Source organism: Chelon labrosus, assembly GCF_963514085.1.
Source record: "Chelon labrosus genome assembly, chromosome: 5".
NCBI classification, from domain to species: domain Eukaryota; kingdom Metazoa; phylum Chordata; class Actinopteri; order Mugiliformes; family Mugilidae; genus Chelon; species Chelon labrosus.
In genome coordinates this window covers 9,982,256-10,008,411 of record NC_140341.1, presented here as the reverse complement: position 1 = coordinate 10,008,411, position 26,156 = coordinate 9,982,256, and the positions used below count along the sequence as shown (strand labels likewise).

Genomic DNA, 26,156 nt, shown 5'->3' with positions numbered 1-26,156 from the left:
AACTGAGATCTTCAGTGTTTTTTAATGGAAACTATATTTAGTATCTGCTGATAAATCAGCCGGAGAGGAGGAAGAGGAGGAGAAGGAGGAGGAGAGGAAGAGGAAGAGCTGCACAGGAGGAGAAGGAGACACGGAGGAGAAGAGGAGGAGGACTGGGTGGGAAAAAAAAAAAAATCGGGACAGTATAAAATGCTGCAGATTTGACTCAAAGGTAAGAAAATCCTCTTTATCTGTACTTATTGCTTATTGGTGCCAAAGTTGTCGACATTAAGAGCATCGAGGCTGCGGTGAGGGAGGTCAGAGCCGCAGCAACCGCAGCCCGCAGCTGCTGAATGTAGGTCATTGTGTCTGTGGGCCGAGCCGAACCAAGCCGAGACAAACCGAGCCGGGCCGGGCCGTCCTGCAGCCGCAGCCAGGCAGGCCGCAGGCAGACGTATAGGCACGCCGAGGAGGAGGAGGAGGAGGAGGATTGTGGTGGTGGTGATGAAGGTGAAGCCCTGCAGCAGGACTGGTGCTGCAGTAACCAGATCATTTAACATCAATTACTACTGCAAATAATGAGAATAATAATTGTATTAATAACATTTGTGTCTAATATAATATTTTTAAGCAAAGTGCAAAAGCAAAGCAATAAATATTATTGACTCAAAAAGCAGCAATTAAACTTTGGATCGTTGTTTTCTTAATTAAACCCTAAAAACTTTGCATATCTGCTTCGTCAAGTCTCTGTGGGAGGTGATACAATCAAGTTCAAGATGAATTACAGTCAACTGTCTTCAAGTTTTAATTCAAATGTTGACAAAATTTGAAAAGTGTGCACCTTGTTTTCAGCCAACTAGTGACAAGAGCCCAGACAAAGTCTTAACATGAGCCACATCATGTCACGGACGGTCACTTTATTAAATGTATTATCACGCATATAAATGAGTCAAGATGAGACAGAACTCATTTAAACCTGACTTGCCTTTTATAGACATAGCAGTGTAAGTATAAATATACTAAATGCCACATAAAAATAAAAGTAAAGAGAGACATTAAAAGGAAGAAGCGTGTACTCAAGAGTCCCAGATTACTGAGGTTAAAGCATGTAAAGCCACTAAAAGAGCGATGAAAGCAATGCAAAGTGCAGCGCAAGTTTAAAACAACACAGATGTCAAACCGACCAATAAACTGGCAGAAATGTAAACTGACTGATTTACCAGCTGATGGCTTTAACTGTGCTAACATGCCGATGAAACGGGCGGTAAATCACGGGGCCGAGCTGAAGCCAAGAATCTGAATCTGCTGGGACAAACGCCAGAGGAGAGAAAATCCTTATGGAAATTCACCGTGCTGTCTCTGTCATGTCATACTTTGGCCGGGGTTTGTGATGCATCTGTTGTGCTGCACACAGTGTTCAGTAGTAACTCTATAGTTTATAGGTCTTTATCACCTGTTACATGACTACTGCGCTGCCGCATTGACTTGCAGTGGATTTGAGGAGGCGTCTGAGGAGTCAGATTTCTGTGCTCTCCTGGTGAATTTGACTTCCCAGACATTTAGGCTTTCTATCTCTAATAGCACACAGAGCTGTGGAATAGTGTAAGTCTCTTGGCTAGTGTCAGTGCCTGTGGACTAATGTAGAGCCTTTGGAGTTTCGTCTTGAGAGTGCGGAGTAGTGTCTAAATTATTTGACTTTTTTTATTATTCAGTGTCTAGGACTTTCGGCTAGAGTTTGCCACTGTGAACTAGCACCAGTGTCTTTGGGCGAGTGTCTGGACAAGTGGACTAATGTCTGAGCCTTTGGAGTCTTGAGAGTGCGGAGTAGTGTCTGAACTAGTTGACGAGTGTCTAAGTCTTTTGGGATGGCATTGGATACTATAGACTAGTATCTGAATTTGCGGACTAGGCTAAGAATGTGTGAGCTAGTGTCTGAGCCTTGGGACTAGTGTCTGATTTGGTAGACTAGGGTCTGAGTTTTGGGACTAGGGTCTGAGTTTTGGGACTAGGGTCTGAGTTTTGGGACTAGGGTCTGAGTCTTGGAACTAGGGTCTAAATCTTGGGACAAGCGTCTGAGCTGAGTGTTGGGACTAGCGTCTGAGTCCTGGGATTAGCGCCTGAGCTGAGTCCTGGGACTAGTGTCTGAGTGTCTGAGTGCTGGAGTCTTGGAACTAGGGTCTGAATCTTGGGACTAGCATCTGAGCTGAGTGTTGGGACTAGCGTCTGAGTCCTGGGTCTAGCGCCTGAGCTGAGTCCTGGGTCTAGCGCCTGAGCTGAGTCCTGGGTCTAGCGCCTGAGCTGAGTCCTGGGTCTAGCGCCTGAGCTGAGTCCTGGGACTAGCGCCTGAGCTGAGTCCTGGGACTAGTGTCTGACCGTCTGAGCGCTGGAGTCTTGGAGCTAGCGTCTGAGTCTTGGAACTAGGGTCTGAGTCTTGGAACTAGGGTCTGAGTCTTGGGACTACCGTCTGAGCTGAGTGTGGGGACTGGTGCCTGAGTCCTTGGACAAGCGTCTGAATTTGTGGACGAGCGCCGGAGTCTTGGGACCCGTTCTTGAATATGTCTACAAGGATCTGAATTTGTGGACCAGCATCTGAGTCTTGGGACTAGGGCCTGAGTCTTGGGACTAAGGTCTGAATGTTGGAGCTAGAGTCTGCATTTGTGGACTGGCATCTGAGCTGAGTCTTGGGACTAGCCTCTAAATCTTGGGACCAGTGTCTGAACTCGAGTGTAAGCACTAGTTTCTACTCAATCAATTTAGACAGTAGGAACGATGCCAGTGACCAAAAACTCTCTGAGCGTGCATGTGAATGTCATTTTAATAGAGTTGAAAAAACTTGTGAACCTATTCTTTGAGCTTAACACTTGTGTGTGTGTTTCCAGATGTCCAACGTTACCATGGAAGCAACCACCATCCTCCCCATCCTCAAGAAGAAACTGGCCTTTCTGTCAGGTAAAACATTACAAAAAGTAGATGTCGTCTTGTGTGCCCTCAGTGTCAGGACAGTATCGTCGCAGTTTAAATTGGACTAAGTAATCAGATTTCTCCTCTTTCTAACTCTTTAGGGGGGAAAGACCGTCGCAGTGGTCTGATCCTGACCATCCCTCTCTGTTCAGATCAGACCAGCATGGAGGAGCTCAGCGCCACTCTCGACTACCTGCTCAGCATCCCCAGGTAAACACACAGATAATGTACAAAGGCAGTCTGGTATTTCATGTTTAACGACGTTGGACGTGTTTGGATTTAACTTGACAGTGATTATATGCTGGACATGAACCTTGTGTCTTGGCTCGAGTGTAAGACTCCAACATATTTGAATGTACTGCTAAAAGCTTAAAGGATGAGTCCAGTTTATTACAACTTGCGTTTTTTACAGCATTGGCCTGAATACAATAGGCGGTTTATACTTCTGCGTTAAGTTGATGCAGAGGCTACGGCGACAACGCACACCCCTTTCCAGACCCTAGCACCATAGCTGACGTGCATCTTCCCAGAAATGTAACTACGTGCCGCAGTAACGCAGAGCGCAAGAGCTGTGATTGGTCCGACTGGTATAAAAGACACAGCGCCGACTAATGCTTGGGTGACGTTGTTACAGAGAGAGCCAGACTGACGAGGTCACAAGTATAAATGGCTCGCACCGGTGTTGGCTATGCGCGTAGGTTATGGCGTCTATGTCCCACCGAGATATAAATTCCACTTAAGAAAGCCACCTCCGCCATGATTTTTCTCATCTAAAAGTAGAACATGTTTCAGTCATTTTGAGCTCCTCTACACGATGACACCTGTAATTCTTGGCAGCTCAATAGATGATTCAGTCCCTTTTTCCATTTCTGCACTACAGATGTCGGGAGATGCTTGTGACTCGTTATCACTTTAGTTTATTTCATTCACTACACAAGCTGCTTGAAACTCCTGAAGGTTAAATGAGACCCTTAGCTAACAACACTGTCTTTGACCCAGTGTTGCACTCTCCATTCAGAATGAATGCATGATGTTGAATATACATAAATGTTTTCCCAGAAAAAAAATACAATACCACATTATTCAGCTCCTATTTTTGTGTTTTTTCTTACTTTTTTTTTATCAGTTATCAGTTATTAGTTATGAACTCACCGTAACGCTGCAGACAAAGTATATCCCAAAGTGTGAAATTAAGTTTTAATGAACTGGTTTCATCTTTGTGAATATATCTAGCACATTTAGAGCTGCAATAATTAGTAGTTTTTTAACAATTGATTCTTTTTCAGGCAGAAACTGAAGATCTTTTAGCGAAAAGGCATTTTGAATAGACAGCTGTCAGATCTGGGAATTTTTAGATTTTGTTTTCCATTGTTTGTAACATTGTAATCACAAAATTATAAGAAAAAAATCAGATTTTTAACTCACTTCCATTCAAAAGCAAACTGCAGATTTACGAATCAATTGGACACGAATGCATCACGTGGTTGCAGAGACCTTTCGCATTCGACCGGAGTAACTCAGTTTGGTCACTCAAAAGCTGCACGACCAGGAAACTGCATGCAAATGTTAGCGTGTTTCATTCTTAGCAATACTAAATGCTTTCTCTGTCTCTCAGCGAGAAGTGTAAGGCTCGAGGTTTCACCGTCATCGTGGACGGACGGAAGTCTCAGTGGAACATTGTGAAGACTGTGGTTCTCATGTTGCAGGTACAAACACATTTAATGTCCCTCCAGACCCGGCGTTGATTTATACTCCATTAGCTTCTCCGGGTTTTTAAAAGCTGAGGAGGAGGAGGAGGAGGATGATGGTGATGATATTGATGCGGTTTCAGAATGTGATCCCAGCTGAGGTGTCGCTGGTCTGCGTGGTGAAGCCAGATGAATTCTGGGATAAGAAGGTCACGCACTTCTGCTTCTGGAAGGAGAAGGACCGTCTGGGCTTTGAGGTGAGTGTCTCGGCTGCTTTTGGTTTCCTTTATGTTCTGGCAGTGACTTTGATAATAGAGGTTTTTGTGAAGTTTGAATAGTTGTGCCTGACTTTGAACCAGAAACGTTCACATTTGTCAGCCTGACATCATTTTAAGGAGAATTTGTCCAGAAGGGCTTCTCTGGTAAATTGCAAATTATTGGAGCAGGCTTTTGTTCTCATTTTTCACTGCTGGAATTAAATAAACTGTAAACTGAGGCTTTTCATGAGCAGCACTTTTAAGAACATAACAGGTTGGTCCGTCCCTTTGATATAGAAACACATTAATACCCATCAGGATGATGATGTTATGACATCTGTGAAGGTTCTCAGACATACAGGTCATAGTATATCCAAAAAAAAAAAGGTGAAACACGCGCACCTGGACTTGTAGAGTTTCTTGAAGATGTTTCATCCAAGTAGCTTCTTCTGTTCTAAATGAGTGGTGGGGAGTTTGGGTTTAAATAGGCACATCTGTGGGGGATTGGATATCAGAACATCATATGACGAGGGTCTGTTAACGACCAAATACTCACCTGTAGTTGAAGGGAACTGTTGTGATCTTGTTTCCTTTCCTTAATGAATGGTACTCTAACAACCCATTATTGTCCAGAGACTCTGATCATAAGCTGTGACCGTGGGTTCAAGCCTAGTTGCTTGAACATGAACTTACCTTTATGTTCCTTGCAGGACCTCTGACAGCTCAATTAACTTGTCTGACATGGAAGATATTATTTATTAATGCTATTCCTGCAAGAATTTAGCATTTTAGCATTGCCATTGCTTTGCCCATTGCTATCCTAGCAGGAGCTGGCTCTTCACAGTAAAGCTAAAACATGGTCAACGTGGCTAGTTGCTTTATCATGAAGCGGGATGTTGCAGCACTGTTGCAAGCTTTCATTGATGATGTCGGTGAAGTAATCGGATTAAACGTTAACTGGTGAACCAAATGCATATGGTTGGTCGACGCCTCATATTGCCTCATTTTCTGTTGGAAATGAATTGTACCTTGTTTCTTTCTCTATTGCTGGTAGTGTGAACAAACACAATTCCCGGTGGAGGTGAAGCGTGATTAGAGCTGAGGTGAAATCTCTCTGGAGCTGTGGTGAGGCGAATGATGTTTAGGCAAGGAACTAGCAACCTTGAAGGCAAGGAACTAGCAACCTTGAAAGCAAGGAACTACCAACCTTGAAGGCAAGCAACTACCAACCTTGAAGGCAAGCAACTAGCAACCTTGAAGGCACCCAGATGTCCCAGTAAATCAGCGATGGAGACCAAAATCGTTTTTACATAGCCTGTTGTAAACCTCTTTCTGGTGGAAAGTTTAATACGTTTATAAGGATTGACTCGGTTTTGGCTCCGTCCTCAAGTAATCATTCACCGAGCTGCAGTTTTTGGTACCTCCACATTTGCTTCATGGTTCAGCTGCAGCTTGCTCTGTCATTATGCTTATGTCAGCATTCAGCTCAGCCTAAATACAACCTGACAGAGCTGCTAGCATGGCTGTGAACTCTTGTTACCGCATGCCCTGTTTAATAAGTGAGCGAAGTAAACGGATATGCTACAGTAGAAGTGCTGACTTTAATTTCCCTTCACATTCTTATGTGCTGAATCCAAGTGCCCGTGGGTTGTTTCCCCTTGCTGATGAGAAGCCTCCTGTTCCGCCTTTTGGCCCCTTCTTCCTAAAAAGCCTCCTCACTTTTAGTCGCCCTAATTTGAAGACAAAACACTGTCTTTAAAGGACAAAATGGCTGCTCTTTGCAGAATGGGACCCGTGACCGTTTCGAGCCAAGCATTTGTGTTACCTGATATCAAACACAGAGGCAGTTATAATAAGCCTGAGCATCATTAACCGTCCTGAGTGCTGCTAGAAACCCGAGCCAGGATCAATGGTGTGTGTCTGTGTGTGATTTTTTATTATTTTTTTTGTCCGGCCTCCTTCTCCATTACAACAGATGGTTTTTACTGACGGAGATCAGTAGTCGCTGTGACCCAGATTTCCGCAGCCATGTTGGCTCCACCGTTGTTGCCATGGTAACCGGGGGCAAGTTGGCGGTTCGGTAGCAACTTGAAAGTTGTCACAGGAAGATAATCCATCACGGTCGGTGTTAAGAGGAGTTATCTTTCGCGTGCCAAGAGCGGAGAGTGTCAGGGGGACCTCTCCCCGTTGATGCGTTCAAGGACGCCCCGACATTTAAGCGTCAACTTATATACAGAAACTTTTTAAATGCAAGGAATGACCTGTTGGATCTTAAACCCGTAATTTGTCATCGGTTACAGCGCTCCTCTATTATTTTAGTACTTAGACACACACAGCTGCTGTAAGGCAGATTCCAGCGACGGTGCTGAAATGTGACTCATCTTAACTATGGCGTCTGTTTGTGGATGACACAGCGGGGTGTGTGTTGTACAGCTGCTCTAACGTCTGACCTAACATTTAAATACACACACACATCTGCTGAAGTGACAACTGGATGACAGACACACCACCAGCTGTCTTTCCAGGTTTATGTGTAAAGCAGTTCAAAGTGCTTCATGTAGTGACACAACAGTGATGAAGGATGAAACGTTATGTACAAGACATACAAAAATTGTCAGTGTCTAAACTTTTAGGCCAGCTTGTTAATTCTTTCTCCATAAAAGATGCCTTTTTGCAAAACCTCATATCCCTCCCAAGCTGTTCACGGACACTAATGCTCAGATACAGATTTAGAAACAAATCAGCGAAGCCAAAGGTTTGTCTTGTGATACAATAACTCTGTTGGGTTGATGAACTAATACGACACGTAATATGTGATATTTGAACGTTTCACTTATGCATTAAAAATGTTCCGGTTTTAAAAGTGAAATAATAAATGTTGTGTCCAGAAGTTCAGTGCCGTTGGATTCCAACCTGTGTTTCTTGCTGCATGTCGAGCACAGAGCCTGAAGCCCCAAGAGCAAATACGAAAGCCACAGTAGCTTAAACTCCCTTTAATTGGAAGAAATACGGAAGGATCTCTCTGCTTCAGGGAGACTTGTAACTTTCTACTTCTAAACTGAACGACAAAACGACAATGAGTCATTGTATTTGGCCCTAAGCACCTCAGATATTCACTATCTAATGATGTGGTTACTCAGGATGGCATTACCTTGGCCTCAGATCCTACCCTGAGGAACTGTGGAGTTATTTTTGATCAAGATATGTCCTTTTATGTGTGCATAAAACCAGAGACAAGGGCTGCTGTCTTTCATCTGCACCTCTGGGTGTCATCTGCATAGTTAATATTTCTTAAGGGGAGAATGTATAATGTGAAAAGTATTGGGCCAAGTACAGATCCCTGTGGAACTCCATTAATAATTTGTGTATGATTTCAAATGGTTGAATGCAATCCCTTTAATCCTGACGACATGTCCCTGTCTCTGTTGTAAAATATTGTGATCAGTAGTGTCAAATGCAGATTCGTACACAGACAAATCAGTTGTCTTAGGAGATCGTAAAGTTAACTGATGCCGTTTCTGGACTTTACTTAATTTTTAGAACGATTACGTTTCTCAGACTATGTACAAAAGCTGACATTTACATTTGAATGTGTTTATGCAGACAGTGTGAGAACTGTGGATGTTGTGTATTGGACATTTACTCATGTTGCATGTTGTGCTTCCCGTCAGGTGATCCTGGTTTCGGCCAATAAACTGACTCGTTACATCGAACCCTGTCAGCTGACCGACGACTTTGGAGGAAGTCTGGACTACGACCACAGCGACTGGCTCAACAAGAGACTGGTAACTTGTTTTATGAAAATTTTCCATGTATTCGTATATATATTTTTTCATTATTATCAGTTACTGTAAAAATGCGCGTTGCTATGGTAACCTGGCACCAGGTCTGAGCCTTGTGCCGTGTGTTGCAGGTTTTTGAGAAGTTCACAAAAGAGTCGACGTCACTGCTGGACGAGCTGTCGATTATCAACGATGGTGACAAGAGCAGCTCGGTGGACAAGGACAAGTATGCGTACACACACACACACACACACACACACACACACACACACACACAAGCACAAAAACACACACACACAGCTGTAGTATGTATATAGTCTACTGACATTAGACAGATCAGATCCATAGTTGTCTCTCTGTCTGTCTTCTGCAGATCAGATTGTGCCCTCTTGCCGTCCTTTGACCCCGAGACTGTCCTTCAGACTGGTAAATATAATTTTCTCTCCTTCAATAGGTATTTTCATAGAAGACTCTGTAATTATCTGTATCTAATTGTGTGTTTAAAGTATTTCAGCTTTCAGTGACTACACTTAAACACTTGTGAGATGTAGGTTTTTCAAAAGACATTTATAAATATAATGCTCCAAGGACCAACCTACTTTTTTCCATAAAGCACACAGTGATAGCTGCGGCGGCTCTACTGTAACGAAAGCACAATGATAAACCGCATCAAGTTTTCAGGTCAAGCGAGCAGCAGTGAGAATAAAGGACGTCTCCATAATGAAGCTCAGACATGATGGTTGACTGAACAATCGTTTCACTGTCCTCAAGACAAACACACTTCATTCTGACATAAGAAAAATTAATAGAGCATGTTTAAAGTGCCGTTCCTGAACATTTCAATTCTGGTTCATTTGGTCGCACCTGTATAGTTACTGGTGGTAGAAATAAATGTGGTTTAATAGTACAGATCATAGAATTCTTTGCACAACAAAGTCAGGCAAATGAGCAACCTTAATCTGATGTAGTGCTGCACACAGGAGTCTGTGAAGGCATAATGAAAGGAGTTGGTTACCTTCGCTAAGAAGCTGAAAGGTGTGCAGCTCTTCATCTAACAGCTCACTGTGGCTGCTCCACCTTACTCCATATTTTAAACTTATCTGCTGTCAACAAATACCAAAAAACTATGTTTTGTTGATTAATTTTTTATGGACACCAACAACCATCATTGCATTTCATAGCAAAAGTCAGCATTTCAGTAGTGAAATGTGTAATGTCTGAACCTAGCTGTCATCTGATGATGATGATTTAGCATTGACATTCAAATATTTGTTTATCCACATTAGCAGCAATTTAACACAAGTTTTTTTTCTTTGTGAATGTCTCCACAGATCATAGTACACTATATAAATACTGCAGTACTTTAATCTGTGGGCTATATGTTCGGTCATCAATGTGTTACCTCGTTTGCCATTAGATAGTGACTTAGCAGACATTTATTCAAATGAAAATCATCTAAATTGCCACTTCCACTTCCACTTCCATCCAGAGTGTTTTACAAAAAAAACATGATGACTACAGGCTTCATAAAACACAAACTTGACTTCAGGACCGTTCTCTACATACATGAGATGTTTCTTTGTAAATGGGGGCAATCAAACAGGAACATATGGACGATTATTAATTAAATCCTTGATTACTACTGGCTAGTAACTGGGAGTGTGGAATGAATTCAGTTAAATTTTGTTGACTAAACAGTTCATTCAGAACACTAGTAATAATAAATGGATTCTAATTTAACAGCTTTGCACTAAATTTCCTTTCACAACTGTTATAATGTTCAGTTTATGTTGAAACACCATCAGAAATGTGGTAATTCCACTGGATGGTTATTCTTGGAGGTGCTCTTGAACTGGATTGACTTAAACACTAAAGTGCTTCTGTTACTTAGCCCAGCCCGCTGAATGAAATGTCAAAATAATATAAACATGTCTCGTTACAACACAATACAATTCGGTAGTACTACGAACCACAGCCTCCGCAGTGAAAACACAGTTGAATCAACATCTCCCTCAGCTATTTTAAACAAATGCTGAACACCACTAACCTTCATGACGCTTTAAGATTTACACTTGGAGCAGGACTGTTAGGTTTGAATGCATTTCACTTTACACAACCCAGAGCCAGAAAGCCCCAGAACAAACGCCAAGACACTAACACAGAGAACTTTTATGGGAAGAATAGCTGAACAGCTCGTATAGCAGGAGTGGGGCTTCTGCTTGAGGCCGTCCGGTTGGAGAGACAGGAAAAAAGGCAGTAGCATTCATTCATACATGCATCTGGATAAAGCAAATCCACTGTGTATAAACATGATGCAATCAAGAGTACACGGCAGACTGATAATGGATATAGAGCACGGATAAAGCCAGCAATCAGAATATTAATTATAGAACAGCTCAGTGGGAATTCAACATGTTCATAAAGCTACTGTTGAAAGAATAAACAAGCGCACCGAGGAAGAAAGTTGTTATGTCAGTAAGCAGATTGTAGACATACTGTTTTGGTTAGGTTGGTGGGGAAAGGACCGCGGACGAGGAACAAGCAGCTCAGCAGCAGCAACGACCTTCTGTTGCTGCACAACGACAAAACACAAAGAGGGAATTCTGTGCAAAAAAAGACTTTGGGAGATACCCTTCAGGCTCCTGGAGCTTCATATCACACTCGGATAATAATAACCCCCTGATGACATTTTGCGTATGGAGCAATTACAGCAAACAACACTTGTGCCACTGTTCATATAACTGTTGTGAATAAACAAAGTGTCAGGTCAGGTCAGGTCGGTAAACTATGAAATGTTATGTTTCACGAGAAGAAAATTGCAGTCAGAGATCCAGACAGACTGACTCCTTGTCACCCTGACCTGGAGGAGGAGAGGAGGAGGAGGTGTTGGACACCGCCACCAAGACCTGGACTTAAATAGACACTGTCGATGGATGAATGATGGACGGATGCGTTGACTGTACTGAGCAGCCAGTGTCTGTGTGTCGGGCGGAGGAGGTGAAAGGCGTCTTTGTTCGCGGTGCCACCCTCCTCCCTCCACCGGCTCCTCTCATAATGTAACGGCATGTACACAAACAGTGACGCATTATTGTTTTCAGATGCTTTAATAACAGCCTGCCCTTCTCTCTCTCTCTCTCTCTCTCAGGTCATGAGCTGCTGTCGGAGCTGCAGCAGCGTCGTTTTAACGGCTCGGAGGGAGGAGGTGGAGGAGGAGGGGGAGGACAGGGAGGTGAGGATGCAGACGGTTTCATTCATGCGACTGTGCTGGTCTGGCCAGACTGATGGGTGGATAGGTGGAGGGATTACAAGATGCTATCTCCAGTGTTTGGTGCGTGTTTGTTTCTCTGTCTGAGCTGCTGCTGCTGGTGGAGTCCAATCCTTAATTCCAGTGCGACGCAGCACAAGTGGGCGCTGAATGGATTGGCAGGTTTCTAGGTATTGCTGTAACACCAGAAGTGAGACATCAGCAGAGTCTGCTGCTGACACATATGCTGTAGCTGCAGTTCCACATTCATCTTTTTCCTGAGGGGCACGAGACGTGACACATGTCTATATCACCCTAGTAAAACATCTAGAAAAACTTGACATTATCAGCGCCCTGTAAAAGGTACCGCTGCAGGCATTTTCACTGTAACCCCATAGATTTTCTGCCCGCCTGACCCCTCTCTGATCTCCAAACCTCCAGGTCCAGCCTGGTGTCCCATGGAGGAGGAGCTGCTGGCTCAGCCTCAGGTCATGAAGCTGCTGGACTCGCTCAGGGAGCAGTACACCAAATACCAGGAGGTCTGCAGGCAGCGAAACAAACGCACCCAGCTGGACGAGATCCACGCCAAGGTCATGCAGGTATTGTTGCCGTGGCTCAGTAGTGGGTAGAGTGGCTTGTCCACGAACCAGAGGGGTAGTTGGTTCGACCCTCGGTGCATGGACCACATGCTAAAGGGTACTTGAGAAAGACACTGAACACGGAGGTGCTCCCAGTGTGTTTGGCACTGGTTTGTGAAGCACTTTGAGCACCAATAGACTACCACCAAGACCATTATGCAATGTGAATTCAAATACACTGATCAGGCATAACATTATGACCTAATATTGTGTAGGTCTCCCTTGTGCCTCCAAAACAGTTGTGACTCATCAGAGAATGGACATGGGCCTTCTGAGGGTGTCCTGTGGTGTCTGGCTACAGGATGATGTTAGTGGGGGTCCTATGGGTTGAAGGGAGGGGCCTCATCATGTGGATCATGCCACAGATACTTGATCAGTTTGGAATCTAGTGAATTTGGAGGCCAGGTCAACACCTTGTGCTGTTCTTCATGTTTTAGTTGTTCCTAAAGCGTTTTTGTGTGGCTGCATCCTGCTGGGGATTGCTGCTGATCAAGGAGTCTCATTGCTATGGGGTGGGGGTGCCTGGTCTGGTCTAGGTGGATGCTACATGTCTAAGTAACATCCACATGAATGAATGCCAGGTTCAAAAGTTTCCCAGCAGAACATTGAATTGTCACAAGATGGTCAATGATATTAACTTCTCCTGTCAGTGGTCATAATGTTGTGGCTGTCAACTATATTTGGCTGCCTTTTTTCGCCACTGTCTAAATTAATTTTTTATTTTTTTTTGCACTGGGAATGATTTAAGATTTTTAAAATAATTAATTTATTCTGGTGGTCAGATTTATTTACCTTTCTTTAGCTATTGCCCTCTGCTTCCAGGGTTTACTCTAAGCAAAGCTACGCTAAGCTAACTGGCCGCTGGTTGTAGTTTTGTAGGAGATTTCCTTTAATAACATTCACCTCTCCTCATGCACCTTGTTTTATCAATTTGTTTGTGAAGGGCGAGCACAGAAAAACACTGACATTTGCAGAAGCAGTTGTACACGTGTATGCAGCGTTCGTTAAAATACGTGCTGCTGAACAAATGTGTAAATGTGGCCTCTATATAGTCACTGTATGTTCAGAAACAAGTAGATTATATGGTTACGTACTTGAGTTGCTGCCGCCACAGGGGCTGATCGGTAACACCGACCGTCTTGGAGATGAGCCCGACGTTGCCATGGTTACTGCAACATGTCGGCCGCTAGCCTGGAGGATTTGTGGTGGTGGTGGTTGGGGTGGGGGGGGTTTGGCCTAGTTCTGGATCGAACTGTGTATGAATGTGTGTTTGTGTGCTATTCAAGGCATCACTGACCTGAAATGAATAAAAAAAATACAATTAAGTCATGATCCTGACACACACACACACACACACACACACACACACACACACACATCTGGTTACTGTCTCACTCTGCTGTGGAATGTTGTGGTGAATATTTAAACTCAAGGCAAAATTATAACCACTGTTTATACATTTATATGTACAGTGCAAACGCATCGAAAAAAACATTAACACATACAAACATAACACGACATGTCACTGTCAAACAAGACATGTCCACAGAGGTGTGAAGTCTGAAAGATGTGACCATTTATAAGACAGACATGGTCTTCTAAAAGACAAATAGAGTTGTACTGTGGGAAATGTAGGAGTTTGACCTGCTCCAGCTCTGAATCAACAAACACGAGAACGAAATCACACAAAAAAAATAGATATTAAGTGCCCCCTGCTGGCCGCTCACGGACAGTGAAGATCCTCACAAATACCTTCTTAGCCTTAGATAGACTTTTCTTCTTCTTCTGCTTCTTCCACTTCTGCTTCTTCCTCCTCGTCCTCCTCCTTCTTCTTCCTCGTTCCTCTTCTCTTCCTCCTTCTTCTTCTGGTTCTCTTTTTACTTCGTCTTCCTCCTCCTCCTCCCCTTTCTTCTTCCTCCTTGTCTGTCTTCCTCCTCCTACTTTTCCTAATCCTTCTTCTTCCTTGTTCTTTTTCTCTTTCTCCTTCTTCTTCATCCTTCATCCTTTTCCTACTCCTCCTCTTCTTGGCTTCCCAACAGTGAAGATCCTCACAAACAACAATCTTCGTCTTCTTAGATTTAGACACACTTTTCTTCTTCTTCTTTTTCTTCTTCTTCCTCTTCCTACTCCTCCATCTTTGTCCTTCTCCTCTTCTTCTTCACACACAGATAGTGAAGATCCTCACAAACAACAATCCTCTTCTTAGACTTAGACATTCTTCTCCTTCTTCTTCATCATCATCAAACCAGGTGCATTACTGTCACCTACTGTGTCTCAGTAAAGTTAGTGTTGCACAGTCTCAGTTTATCTGCTCCCTGATCCGTCTCAATAACCCAATCTGTGTTCACGTTTCAGGTTAGTGAGAACATCTGTGAAGTTTCTCCTTAAGTGTCTGATGCACCCTGATTTCAACATCAGCCACGATTTTTACGCTCTCGTAGCATGAGCCCATCTTACGTCTGTCATTCTGGGTTTTGTCTTCGTCTCAGGTGGTCACGTGGCTCCAGGGTCCTGGTTCAGAGCTGTTGAAGACCCACCAAGCTATCGGAGACTCGATGCGGGCGGCTCAGGCCCTGCAGCAGAAACACGAGGAGATTGAGAGCCAGCACAGTGTAATGACACACAAACACACACACGCCAATATCCTCATGTGACTCACTGATTATTTAAATACAGATCCTCTGTTGTCTCAAGGCTGACTGCAGGAACTAATTCATTCTAGCATTTAATAAAACACGTTGATGCTGTGACTCACATAGACACGCCACAGTCGGCTCACGTTGAATCTTCTGTCATAGACAGAATATTAACATAAAATAGACTAAATATTAGAAACACTTCTCTGTGTGCACAGTGTTATATCACATTATGACTCAATAGCACCGTTATCAAAAAGATGAGTAAGCATTTGTCTAAAAACATTAACCGTCATGACGTCATTTGGCACTGTTATTATTTACAAATTATTATTGAGCTGTGTGTTGATCCTGTGTGTGTGTTTGCAGGAGTGGTTTGCCGTATACGTGGAGCTGAACCAGCAGATCGCTGCCTTGCTCAGCGCCGGGGAGGAGGAGGAAGTTCTGGAGCTGAAGGCGCTGCAGCAGCAGCTGAGCGACGTCTGCTACCGCCAGGCGGCTCAGCTGGAGAGCCGACAGAACGTCCTCCAGGCGGCGCAGAGCTTCCACAACACCACGCAGGAGGTAACACACACACACTCGTCAATAAAAACATAAAATACACATCAGGATATCTTGGGAAGGTGACGGATTTGTTGCTGGTGAGAAAGTGTTCAATCAAAGCCCTGTGTCTCTGCAGTTGTCCCAGCAGTTGGACGGTCTACTGGGCATGCTCTGTGCTGATGTGGCTCCAGCCGACGGAGCATCGATTCAACAGAACCTCAAGCTGCTGGAGGAGAAGCTGCAGTCTGTCGGTTTGTACTCAGAATAAAGCATCCACCAGCTGTCCTCTAAAGGAAAGTAAAGTTCCTCTGTGACATTAACCGTTTTTTCCTTCTCGTGCAGAAGCTGGTCTGACCTCTCTACGTCAGAAAGGGGGGTTGCTGCTGGAGCAGATGTGCAGCCAGCCATCGTGGCCTCTGGAGGAAACTGAGAGTCCGGCCGGGGAGCAGCAGGACAATGTTCAGCAAATCCAGTCCGTGATGGAGGAGATGCAGCTCCGCAAGCAGAGGTAACATTTCTTTCTAGTTTTTCTTTTGCTGCATTTGAAAAATAATTTTTTAAGGGCTAGGGCTCCCTCAATTCAATCGAAATGTCTTCCGATCAAGTCGGTGTGTTCTGATAGAGGCGAGAGGCGATGAGACGTTTGCATTCAGATTATTAAGCTTTTAAATCATCATGTTGTTTGTTCTGCAGCCTGTTTGTGTGAATAAAACCCTTACACTGTATGTGTGTGTGTGTGTGTGCGCGTGTTGCAGGTGTGAGGACATGGTGGACGTGAGGAGGCTGAAGATGCTCCAGATGGTCCAGCTGTTCAAATGTGAAGAAGATGCTTTACAGGTTAGACTCACAACAGCACAAGAGTAGACACACACATACATATATATATGTACATGCTTCCTGTACTGATTGGGGGGGGGGGTCATGTGTGTTCAGTCAGTCGAGTGGCTCGGTGAACTGTTGGACGCCTTGTTGAAGACTCACGTAAGACTGGGCGACGACTCTCAGGAGACCAGGACCATGTTGGACAAACACAGGAAGTTTGTGGATGTAGCTCAGGTGAGACTCTTTTATCTGTAGTTAATGTGAAAACATAAACAGTATGCACCAGGTTAGTTTAGCATGTATTAGCATGTCAACATTTTAGAATTAGCTTAAGCTGGGCAGATAATTGGTTTTGCAGGTGTTAAGTCACAAATCGAAATCAAGAAAAACTTTGACCTTAGCCTACTGAACTGCATTTTTTTCGTGCACCGTGCTCCTGCCTCCTGACAGTGACGGCAGTATGTGGATGGCTTAAGTTTAAAGGATTTTAACTGGGAAATAGAACAAATGTTATTGCGTTGTTATCGCAAACAAAGCACTTTGTTAATGTTCTTCACGGCACACATCTTGTTCCCCCATGGTCACAGGCAGAGCCACTCTACATTTAGTATCTTGCATTCAGTTTGCTTCTACAGTCTGCTCATAACAAGCTGAGAACCTCACAGACCTGTCTTGATTTCTTAGACATCCTTGTCAAAAGTGAGGTTACATTAAAAGTCAAGGTAAAGGACAAAAAATGTACAGTTCTTGGGAAAAGTTGCATTCAAATGTGCACAGCCACAGCAGTAATTTGTTTAGTCGCTGCATAAAATTTACAGCAGTTTATCTAATAGCCACTGACAAAAATAAAAAAAATAATAGTGACAATAACTCCGTCTTTTCGTCCAGAGCACCTACGATTACGGCCGCCAGCTGCTGCAGGCGACCGTCGTCCTGTGTCAGTCTCTTCGCTGTACGACCCGCTCGTCTGGAGACACTCTGCCGCGGCTCAACCGAGTCTGGAAACAGTTCAGCGTCAGCGCCGAGGAGCGGCAGCAGAGGCTGGAGTTGGCTCTGAGCTTCCACACTTCCGCCGAGAAGGTGAGAGGTGGCGCTCGGTCAGGTGTTACAGCAGCGACGCGTCCGTGGCATCTTCAAAGCAACTAAATCCTGACCCTGCTGCAGTCACACAGACTCTGAAACGATGTCTTTCCCTTCAGTATACGCAATTATTTTTTATTATGTTTCAGGTGCTACAGCAGGAGTGTGTAGAGGCAGAGTCTTTGGATGAAGTTGACACTTCAGGGAGAACTCTTCTGGACAGACTGACCGTTCCTATTATCTTCCCTGATGGGTACAAACACACACTACATCTGCGCCACATTCCTTCCCGACACTTACCTCAAACCATAACCACCGCTTTATATATCCAATAAAGCAGTCCAATATATATGCATTAAACCTGCAGAAAAGCTCTGGCTTGTAGCTCTGGTTTTGGTCTCCACCAACTCTGGTTCTTCAGGTGCTAGATGTTTTGCTTTTAAGATGTTTCTGGTTGAAAACAGCTGCTTGCTACAGTCAAAACCATGCTTTAAGACTTGTGTGTTGAGTCAATCTAAATGATAAAGTTGTGAGTCAGGTTTAACTTCTACCCTAACTTTAACAAAAAGTCTTCACCATAAAATTTAGAATTGGTATTGGGTCCCCAAACGAGAGGCAAGTCCCCATAATGCTAACGGGCCAGTCGCACACGACAACACAAATATGTTTCTTAATAGAAGCTCCTGACTCAAGTTTTTGTGATTTCAGGAGCGAGCAGTACTTTGGGAGTCCCAGCGACAACGCGGCAGCGGCGGAGGGAGTCCGAGAGCGCCTCCTGCTGGTGGAAGAGCGACGACTGCAGCTGCAGGAGGCGAGGCTTCATAACGACGACCAAGAGGAGGCGGTGATGAACGGGCAGGAGGGGCGGCTAGACGTAATCGGAGAGGAACTGAGTGAAAAAGAGGAACCGGAAGAGGAGGAAGAGGAGGAGGAGAAGGAGGGCGTTGCAGTGCACCATGATGAGGATTTAGAGAGGGCCACACAGGACTGCTAATGGATCGCTGGTCACGTTAAGCTGAGCAGCCTTAATGAAGCTCGTCAACGAAGGGCTGCTGATTGATTTGCAGAGTTCTCCCTGAACGAGGAACGCCATCCATTGGTCGCTTCTGCCTAAACTGCAGCAGTAGGTTTTTTTTCTTACTGCAACACCCATCGGCCTCAGTGCTCACCCTACCCTGCAAGAGGAAACATGTTGGATTTTCCATAATGCACTCTCTGTAAAAGCTGTCGGCTCTAGACAAAGCAGTCTCTCGCAGCGTAACAGATGTAAAATACTGGAATTATTTACTGGAATAACAAATATTCACATTTCCGGAAGCTCTGTTGATGATAATCGACTGTAAAATAATCATCGTTGGATTCTCCTAACGTACGTCCGATACTTTCACAACCTCTCTCCTCGTCATCATCATTCAGCCAAGTGGGCAGGACTTCCATGGTGCTTTAGCGGCCCCGATTGAATCCCCAGAACAAACGACTTAGACAGAAACCCTTCTATTGCAGCATGTGGGCGATGAGTCGCCTACAAATCCCAAAGAACATCGGGAAACAAGTGAAAACCTTCAGTCACCTTAAATAACAAAGTTTTAAGATTTAGAGGCTCTACTGCATTGGTGGAAATGGAAAATAATATTCACAACACGTTTTTTTATCTGCGTTTAATCACCTGTGACGATGAATTGTCGTGATTTCCTCATTCCTCATCTTTGTAGGAACTGGCCATATTGTTGTGCCTTGTTTCTACAGTAGCCCAGAATGGACAAACCAAATATTGACCCAACGGCGCCTTTACATTGATGTGTCGGCCACTATCGGTTCTACATGCTTGGAGAATGTAGGAAATTTTAATTGGGTGCAATTTACAACCTCACCACTAGGTGTCTCTATAATTCCTATATACTGGTCCTTTAAGGTGAACCATTTATATTATTTCTATTCTAATTTTCAAGTTAGTGGTAGGCTACAGGTGTCTTTCTTAGCAACAGAAATACAGCCAGTCACATCTTAAATGGAAAGACTCATATGGGGTAATTTTGTCTGGCTTCTACTACCAAGCAATAAGAGGAGTTCCCATTAGATCGGTGTCGTAAACTACGCTAGCTTAGCTTTAGCGAAATGATGCATGACCTAGGCTCCGTGTCTGGTGTAGATCTAAACATGTCCACCTACGATCTGCAAAAGCGAGATCACATGACGGAGACAGTAGAGTTAGCATTAGCATTGACAGCGCTTTTCAGATACTTAATTGCTTCACTATCTGTAGCACTGTTTAATGAAAAAGTTAAATATGCTACCGTATTTAACCCAAAGCCACTTCTCTGGGTCGTCTTCCCAACCCTTGGTCGTAGCAGACGGAAGATGTCCATTAAACGAGAGACCAGACACCTGTCCTTTAAAATAATGTGACAATAGTTCAAGCAAAATATTTGTGTGGTTGGAATTAGGTTTGATATTATTGCATTGAAATATTTTTCACGGAGACACGCCATCAGATGTATAGTTGGTGTTTCAGCACTAACTATACATTACTGCATTATTCCCAAAACAATGTCATTTATATCAGAGTCCACAAACAAATTTCACCCCAAATGTAAATCCGAATGGCTACTATAATTTCCTTCATTAATGTCTTCCATTTCTTAAAAAAAAAAAGTCAGCTTAAGTGTGGCCTAAATGTCCGTCGTCTTCATTTAATTATCAGTTTCCTGTTGAAATCGTTTCTGGGACATGTCAGCGCCGTTCCAACAACAATGTCTAGACGCAAACGCCTTTCAAGGACTCTGAGGCTCTGACCACATCGCTGCTCTTAAGAAACCCTCTGCCGTCATAACGGAAATCCAACTCTTGCTGCTCCCCTCGGCCTCTGACTGCAGTCCAGTGTCCAGATGAGAACATATTGAGACTTCTGGTCATTTGTGGAATATGGTGACACCAGAATAGGACGGACACAGATACCTTTTGTATTTATTTGACTTTTTCCAAGCAAACCTTTCTGTAATTGGTTGGCGTTTTCTGACCGATAACTGCTGCTGTAAGTGTAGCCGCTAAATGCTTCCTGTCCTCTTTGTCAAATGACATCAGTGCGTCATCATTCTCTAAATAAAGAAGCTTTGGAAGTTGCCGTTTGGGGTTAGTCTCCTTTATTTTGACAGATGAAACCACGAGGTGCAATCATAATCGGTTAAGTGAGAGAAGAACCTCTGATTCCAGTGCTAAAAGGCTAAGGCTGATGCAGATGCAATGCAATGCAAGGTAAGATACACTATATTACCAAAAGTATTCGCTCACCTGCCTTTACTCATTCTATGAACTGAAGTGCCATCCCATTCCTAACTCATAGAATTCAATATGATGTCGGTCCACCTTTTGCAGCTATTACAGCTTCAACTCTTCTGGGAAGACTGTCCACAAGGTTGAGGAGAGTGTTTATAGGAATTTTTGACCATTCTTCCAAAAGCGCATTGGTGAGGTCACACACTGATGTTGGTCGAGAAGGCCTGGCTCTCAGTCTCCGCTCTAATTCATCCCAAAGGTGTTCTATCGGGTTCAGGTCAGGACTCTGTGCAGGCCAGTCAAGTTCATCCACACCAGACTCTGTCATCCACGTCTTTATGGACCTTGCTTTGTGCACTGGTGCACAGTCATGTTGGAAGAGGAAGGGGCCCGCTCCAAACTGTTCCCACAAGGTTGGGAGCATGGAATTGTCCAAAATGTTTTGGTATCCTGAAGCATTCAATGTTCCTTTCACTGGAACTAAGGGGCCAAGCCCAGCTCCTGAAAAACAACCCCATACCATAATTCCTCCTCCACCAAATTTCACAGTTGGCACAATGCAATCTGAAATGTACCGTTCTCCTGGCAACCTCCAAACCCAGACTCGTCCATCAGATTGCCAGATGGTAAAGCGTGATTCATCACTCCAGAGAACGCGTCTCCACTGCTCTAGAGGCCAGTGGCGGCGTGCTTTACACCATTGCATCCGACGCCTTGCATTGCACTTGGTGATGTGTGGCTTGGCTGCAGCTGCTCGGCCATGGAAACCCATTCCATGAAGCTCTCTGCGTACTGTACTTGGGCTAATCTGAAGGTCACATGAAGTTTGTAGCTCTGTAGCAATTGACTGTGCAGAAAGTCGGCGACCTCTTTGCACTATGCGCTTCAGCATCCGCTGACCCCTCTCCGTCACTTTACGTGGCCTACCACTTCGTGGCTGAGTTGCTGTTTTTCCCAAACGCTTCCATTTTGTTATAATAGAGCTGACAGTTGACTGTGGAATATTTAGGAGCGAGGAAATTTCACGACTGGATTTGTTGCACAAGTGGCATCCTATGACAGTTCCACGCTGGAATTCACTGAGCTCCTGAGAGCGGCCCATTCTTTCACAAATGTCTTGTTTCACAGTCTGCATGCCTGAGTGCTTGAATTTATACACCTGGGGCCAGGCCAAGTGATTAGAACACCTGATTCTGATCATTTGAATGGGTGAGCGAATACTTTTGGTAATATAGTGTATACTGAACTTTAAAAATACTGTAAAAACATACAATTATAAAACTTACAGTTGTTCTTTAATCCTGTAATATTAATCTTCCCAGAAAACTGACTTGTCCTCTGCCCCCTGGTGGATGTATGTATGCTCTGCAGTCAGTTGCGGGCTTTTGCTTTCATGGACTGACTTTCTAGTCTTTTTGCAGGTAAATCTTTGCTAATTGTAAAAATATTTCAGTTATAATATTATCTTGTAATTAATATTTCAATATGACTTATTACTTTATTGAATGAACATATAATAACTTACTTACACACTTTGTTATTGTGTATTAAATAAGATATTGCAGGTATTTATGGTGGCGGTGCAGTGTTTAGCACTAATCCCTCGCAGCAAAAAGGTTCTGGGTCCAAATCCACCGGCCGACCGGGGCCTTTCTTTGTGGAGTTTGCATGTTTCTTCAGCTGCTCCTGCTTCCTCCCACAGTCCGAAGACATGCTTGTTAGTTTGGTCACAGGTGTGCATGTGAGCGTGACCCCTCTGGAGGACAAGCAGTTACAGGAATCGAGGTATTTATGGCAATTCATCTCAGTTGCCACCCCAATGTATTTCATGATGCCAGTTTTTCTAATTTAATTAAACCAGTTATTGAAATGATTAAAATGTCACCTTGCAATACAAATTCATTTATTCCATAGTGGTTGAATCTTCAGATATTTATGTTGCATGGACAAATCACACATAATGTTGCAGATGCTTACTTGGTAATTTTTGTCTTTTGTTGTCCTCATAATTAAATGACTATCATAATTTACCAATTCAGAGAAGAAATGGAGAGTACACAAACATTTCTTTTCCAATCATTAAAAAGAAAAAGATCATGTTTGGGGAAGAATTACAACCACTGAATTGTTTTTAATGTTTCAAATACAATCAACAGTATTTTTCTGCCATAAATGCTTGTGGCATAAAATATAATACAACACAAAAATGATGTGGGAATGGTTAAATGTCTTTTTTTTGTTGTTGTTTGTTTAAAGGTCCTATAAGCACTTCTATTTAAAATAAATAGGTTTTCTATTACTTCACATGTCAGGCTTCGCTGGGTAAAGCTGACCTGCCCACACAAACACCCAATTACTGTATATGTTTACAAATGAATTTATTTTTACCACTCTATTGTTCCATAAATAGATCATTAAGTAATATTTTACACTCAGACCAAAATTCTTCACAGAGGAAATAATGAACTCAGCTGCCGTACTGTTCCATCTCTAAGCTGCTACCAGCCAGTCTTCAAGTTTTAACACTTAACGTATAATATTAAGTGACGGTTGGGTTCCCTAATAGAGTTCATGGTAAGTTAACAGCTTAAGAAGGAAACCATCATGACAGCATCCTTTCCTTTGCCATCTTCCAGGAGCATGAGTGGATTCCTTGGTGAGGTGTTCATGTTGATGTGGATGGAGCAGAGCTGCAGGGACGATGGAAGTCTTTAAAGTGAGTCCTTAACAGCGCAGGTCATCGTCGGGTCTCCTTGTCGAAAAGGTCTTTGGCCTCGTTGATCTTAGCAGCGAGATACGGTGACCCACCTTCACAGATTTAAAAAAATAAAATAAAATATATATATGGATGATACAGGAAACAACTTTTAGCAACTGAAATGTGTTCTAGGTCAAAGATGACTTTAGCTGTAGTACCTTATCATCAGTTAACACAGCTTACCTTTATCTGGATGGTTCAGGACCATGATCCTACGATGGGCCTCGCGTACTTTGGTCTTTGTGCTGGTTGGGCTGGACATTACACAAACAATACATCCATGTAATCAATTGTAAATCATGCTTTCCTCTGAGAGGCAGACACCAAAGAATGACACTCATGTTGAAACATAAAGCATTTACTGCAACATTATTTATATCACCTGATGCCGAGAATGAGACTGGCCTCTCGTCTGGACATCTTCTGCTCAAAACCTCCTTTGTAATATGACGAGAAACCCTGAGGAGAAAGTTGATAGTATGTATTATTAATAGTCCGAGCCTGACCAGACTCACGCCAAAACTTCAGATCCTGAATAGGAACACATTTTTTTCATAAACTGAGAATTACTCACTGATGTGGGCATATTTTTGACAGTTTCGGAGAAAACTTGTCCAAGAGGCTTCCACAGCTGGAACGCGTAGCGACCTAAGGACCAAACATAAGACACATGAAGCTCTTCCAAACCAAGCAAATTTGTAAATGAAAATAGAAGAACAAAAAAAGTTACAGAGAACATAAAAGTAAAAAGAAGACATAAAATATATTTTGTCAATCTGCACCTACAGATAATAACATCATCAGATTACAGATCATAGATTTCACTGTTCTTACCTGCAAAAGCTGCGGCAGCCACACCAAGACCAACAGCAATCAGAGTCCCTCCCTGTCATTAAAAACATATATATCCAACAGTTACCACGCTGAGACAGATCACACAACACAGAAAAATCTGCAGACCTCTTGTAATCCACTGCAGAGAACCGATATGAAGGATATTTTCCTGACGAACATCCTAATAAGAAGATTTGGTGGTTTTTACATGATCAGAAGTGATTAAAACATTATCTCAATGGCTGAATAACACCTTCAGATTTTTGACAAACAAAACACAAAACGGCATACACCGATCAGGCATAACATTATGACCACCTGCCTAGGTCTCCCTTGTGCCTTCAAAACAGTTGTGACTCATCAGAGAATGGACATGGGTCTTCTGGTCTTGGGATCGAGTGAATTCTTTGGAGGCCAGGTCAACACCTTGTGCAGTTCTTCTTGTTTTTTTTTTTAGTTGTTCCTAAAGTGTTTTTGTGTGTGTCTGTGTCAGGCTGCATCCTGCTGGGGATGGCTGCTTCCATCAACGAGTGTCATTGCTATGGGGTGGGGGTGCCTGGTCTGGTCTCGGTGGGTGCTACATGTCTAAGTAACATCCACATGAATGAATACCAGGTCCAAAAGTTTCCCAGCAGAACATTGTGTTGTCACAAGATGCTCAATGTTATTTACTTCTCCTGTCGGTGGTCATAATGTTATGCCTGATCGGTGTACACTAATGTTTTACATAAACAACTAGTGCAACATATTTAAGAAGATGCTTTTAGAGCGCGCAATCGTTACCTTATGTTTGTTGGCTATATTTGTGTTTGTAGAACCAGCGTTTGATATTTCCTGAACTTTAATCAGACATCCAAACGTTACACACGATCCGTTTAATCATTTTAACGTCTCTTATTAATCAGCTTAGCTTGTGTTGTGTTAGCCCAGCGGTGTACAGACATCAGCCCTGGCTATTGTTTTATGATATACAGTAAAACCGAGTTTATGATAAGTAAGAAAATATACAAAAACATATATATTTGTGACTAAGTTTGGTTGTTTAACGTTAGTCCAGTAGCTAATGTACGTGATGCAACACAGCGACATGCCGTTAGCGGTCATTCAGGTTACCTAACACTAACGTCTTGGTTTAGTTTGACAGACTCCTAAAAGATTTTCAGTGTTAAATCAAATACTTACCATCCGTCTGTCTATCTCTGCGTCGCTCCTAATGTTTGTTTTTGGAGAATATTCAGCGTATCGCATCATGTCTCCTCCATCCATGGTCACTCTGCCGGCGTTCGCCATGTTTTCTGTCAAAGCCCGGAAGAGATGAACGAGAGCACATCCGGCCGTGACTTTCAAAATAAAAGTCAAGTCCTACTGTTACTTCCTGTCTTTTACCCAAGAAAGCTAGAACACTTGAAAAGCCTCAAACTTGTGCCATTGTTTGTCATGATTTAAAGAAGGGCCCCTGACAAAATCTTACAAAGGATATTGTTGATAAAAGAGCTTCAATTATTTTGTGTGTGCATGGAATTTGCATGTTCTTCCCTCTCCCTCTGTGGGGTTTTATCTCTGTTGCTCACTTCCAGCTGAAACATTCTCCACTCAGGAATCTTATTTGCATCCTTTAATGGGTAAATTATTTGAATTTTAAATGTTATCTTTTAAACTGG

The 26,156-nt window shown here is 43.3% G+C and overlaps 2 protein-coding genes across 2 annotated transcripts; one reads left to right on the top strand and one right to left on the bottom strand.

The window, feature by feature from the left end:
* Positions 1-15: 15 nt before the first annotated feature.
* On the top strand, positions 16-20,749 carry sestd1 (SEC14 and spectrin domains 1). The gene is made up of 19 exons (XM_084545345.1): positions 16-211; positions 2,859-2,928; positions 3,042-3,150; positions 4,556-4,646; positions 4,772-4,885; positions 8,557-8,670; positions 8,799-8,893; positions 9,041-9,093; positions 11,813-11,896; positions 12,353-12,510; positions 15,039-15,161; positions 15,555-15,749; positions 15,865-15,979; positions 16,071-16,236; positions 16,484-16,565; positions 16,662-16,784; positions 17,439-17,630; positions 17,780-17,883; positions 18,339-20,749. The coding sequence occupies exons 2-19, from the start codon at positions 2,859-2,861 to the stop codon at positions 18,622-18,624; spliced, it is 2,274 nt and encodes a 757-aa protein (XP_084401471.1). The 5' UTR covers positions 16-211; the 3' UTR covers positions 18,625-20,749.
* Positions 20,750-22,795: 2,046 nt separating this feature from the next.
* On the bottom strand, positions 22,796-25,852 carry dnajc15 (DnaJ (Hsp40) homolog, subfamily C, member 15). Its single transcript, XM_084545286.1, has 6 exons — positions 25,678-25,852; positions 24,496-24,547; positions 24,236-24,309; positions 24,044-24,120; positions 23,845-23,915; positions 22,796-23,711 (listed from the first exon to the last, which is right to left on the bottom strand). The coding sequence occupies exons 1-6, from the start codon at positions 25,783-25,785 to the stop codon at positions 23,641-23,643; spliced, it is 453 nt and encodes a 150-aa protein (XP_084401412.1). The 5' UTR covers positions 25,786-25,852; the 3' UTR covers positions 22,796-23,640.
* Between the last annotated feature and the right edge of the window lie 304 nt (positions 25,853-26,156).

What these genes read in the sequence shown, in the direction of transcription:
- sestd1 (XM_084545345.1), top strand. Translation starts at nt 2,859, where the DNA reads ATGTCCAACGTTACCATGGAAGCAACCACCATCCTCCCCATCCTCAAG. An exon ending in AGGACCGTCTGGGCTTTGAG is followed by an intron (nt 4,886 to 8,556) that starts GTGAGTGTCTCG and finishes GCTTCCCGTCAG; the next exon opens with GTGATCCTGGTTTCGGCCAA. An exon ending in GTGAAGAAGATGCTTTACAG is followed by an intron (nt 16,566 to 16,661) that starts GTTAGACTCACA and finishes ATGTGTGTTCAG; the next exon opens with TCAGTCGAGTGGCTCGGTGA.
- dnajc15 (XM_084545286.1), bottom strand. Translation starts at nt 25,785, where the DNA reads ATGGCGAACGCCGGCAGAGTGACCATGGATGGAGGAGACATGATGCGA. An exon ending in AGTCTCATTCTCGGCATCAG is followed by an intron (nt 23,916 to 24,043) that starts GTGATATAAATA and finishes TGTAATGTCCAG; the next exon opens with CCCAACCAGCACAAAGACCA. An exon ending in CCTGAACCATCCAGATAAAG is followed by an intron (nt 23,712 to 23,844) that starts GTAAGCTGTGTT and finishes AAATCTGTGAAG; the next exon opens with GTGGGTCACCGTATCTCGCT.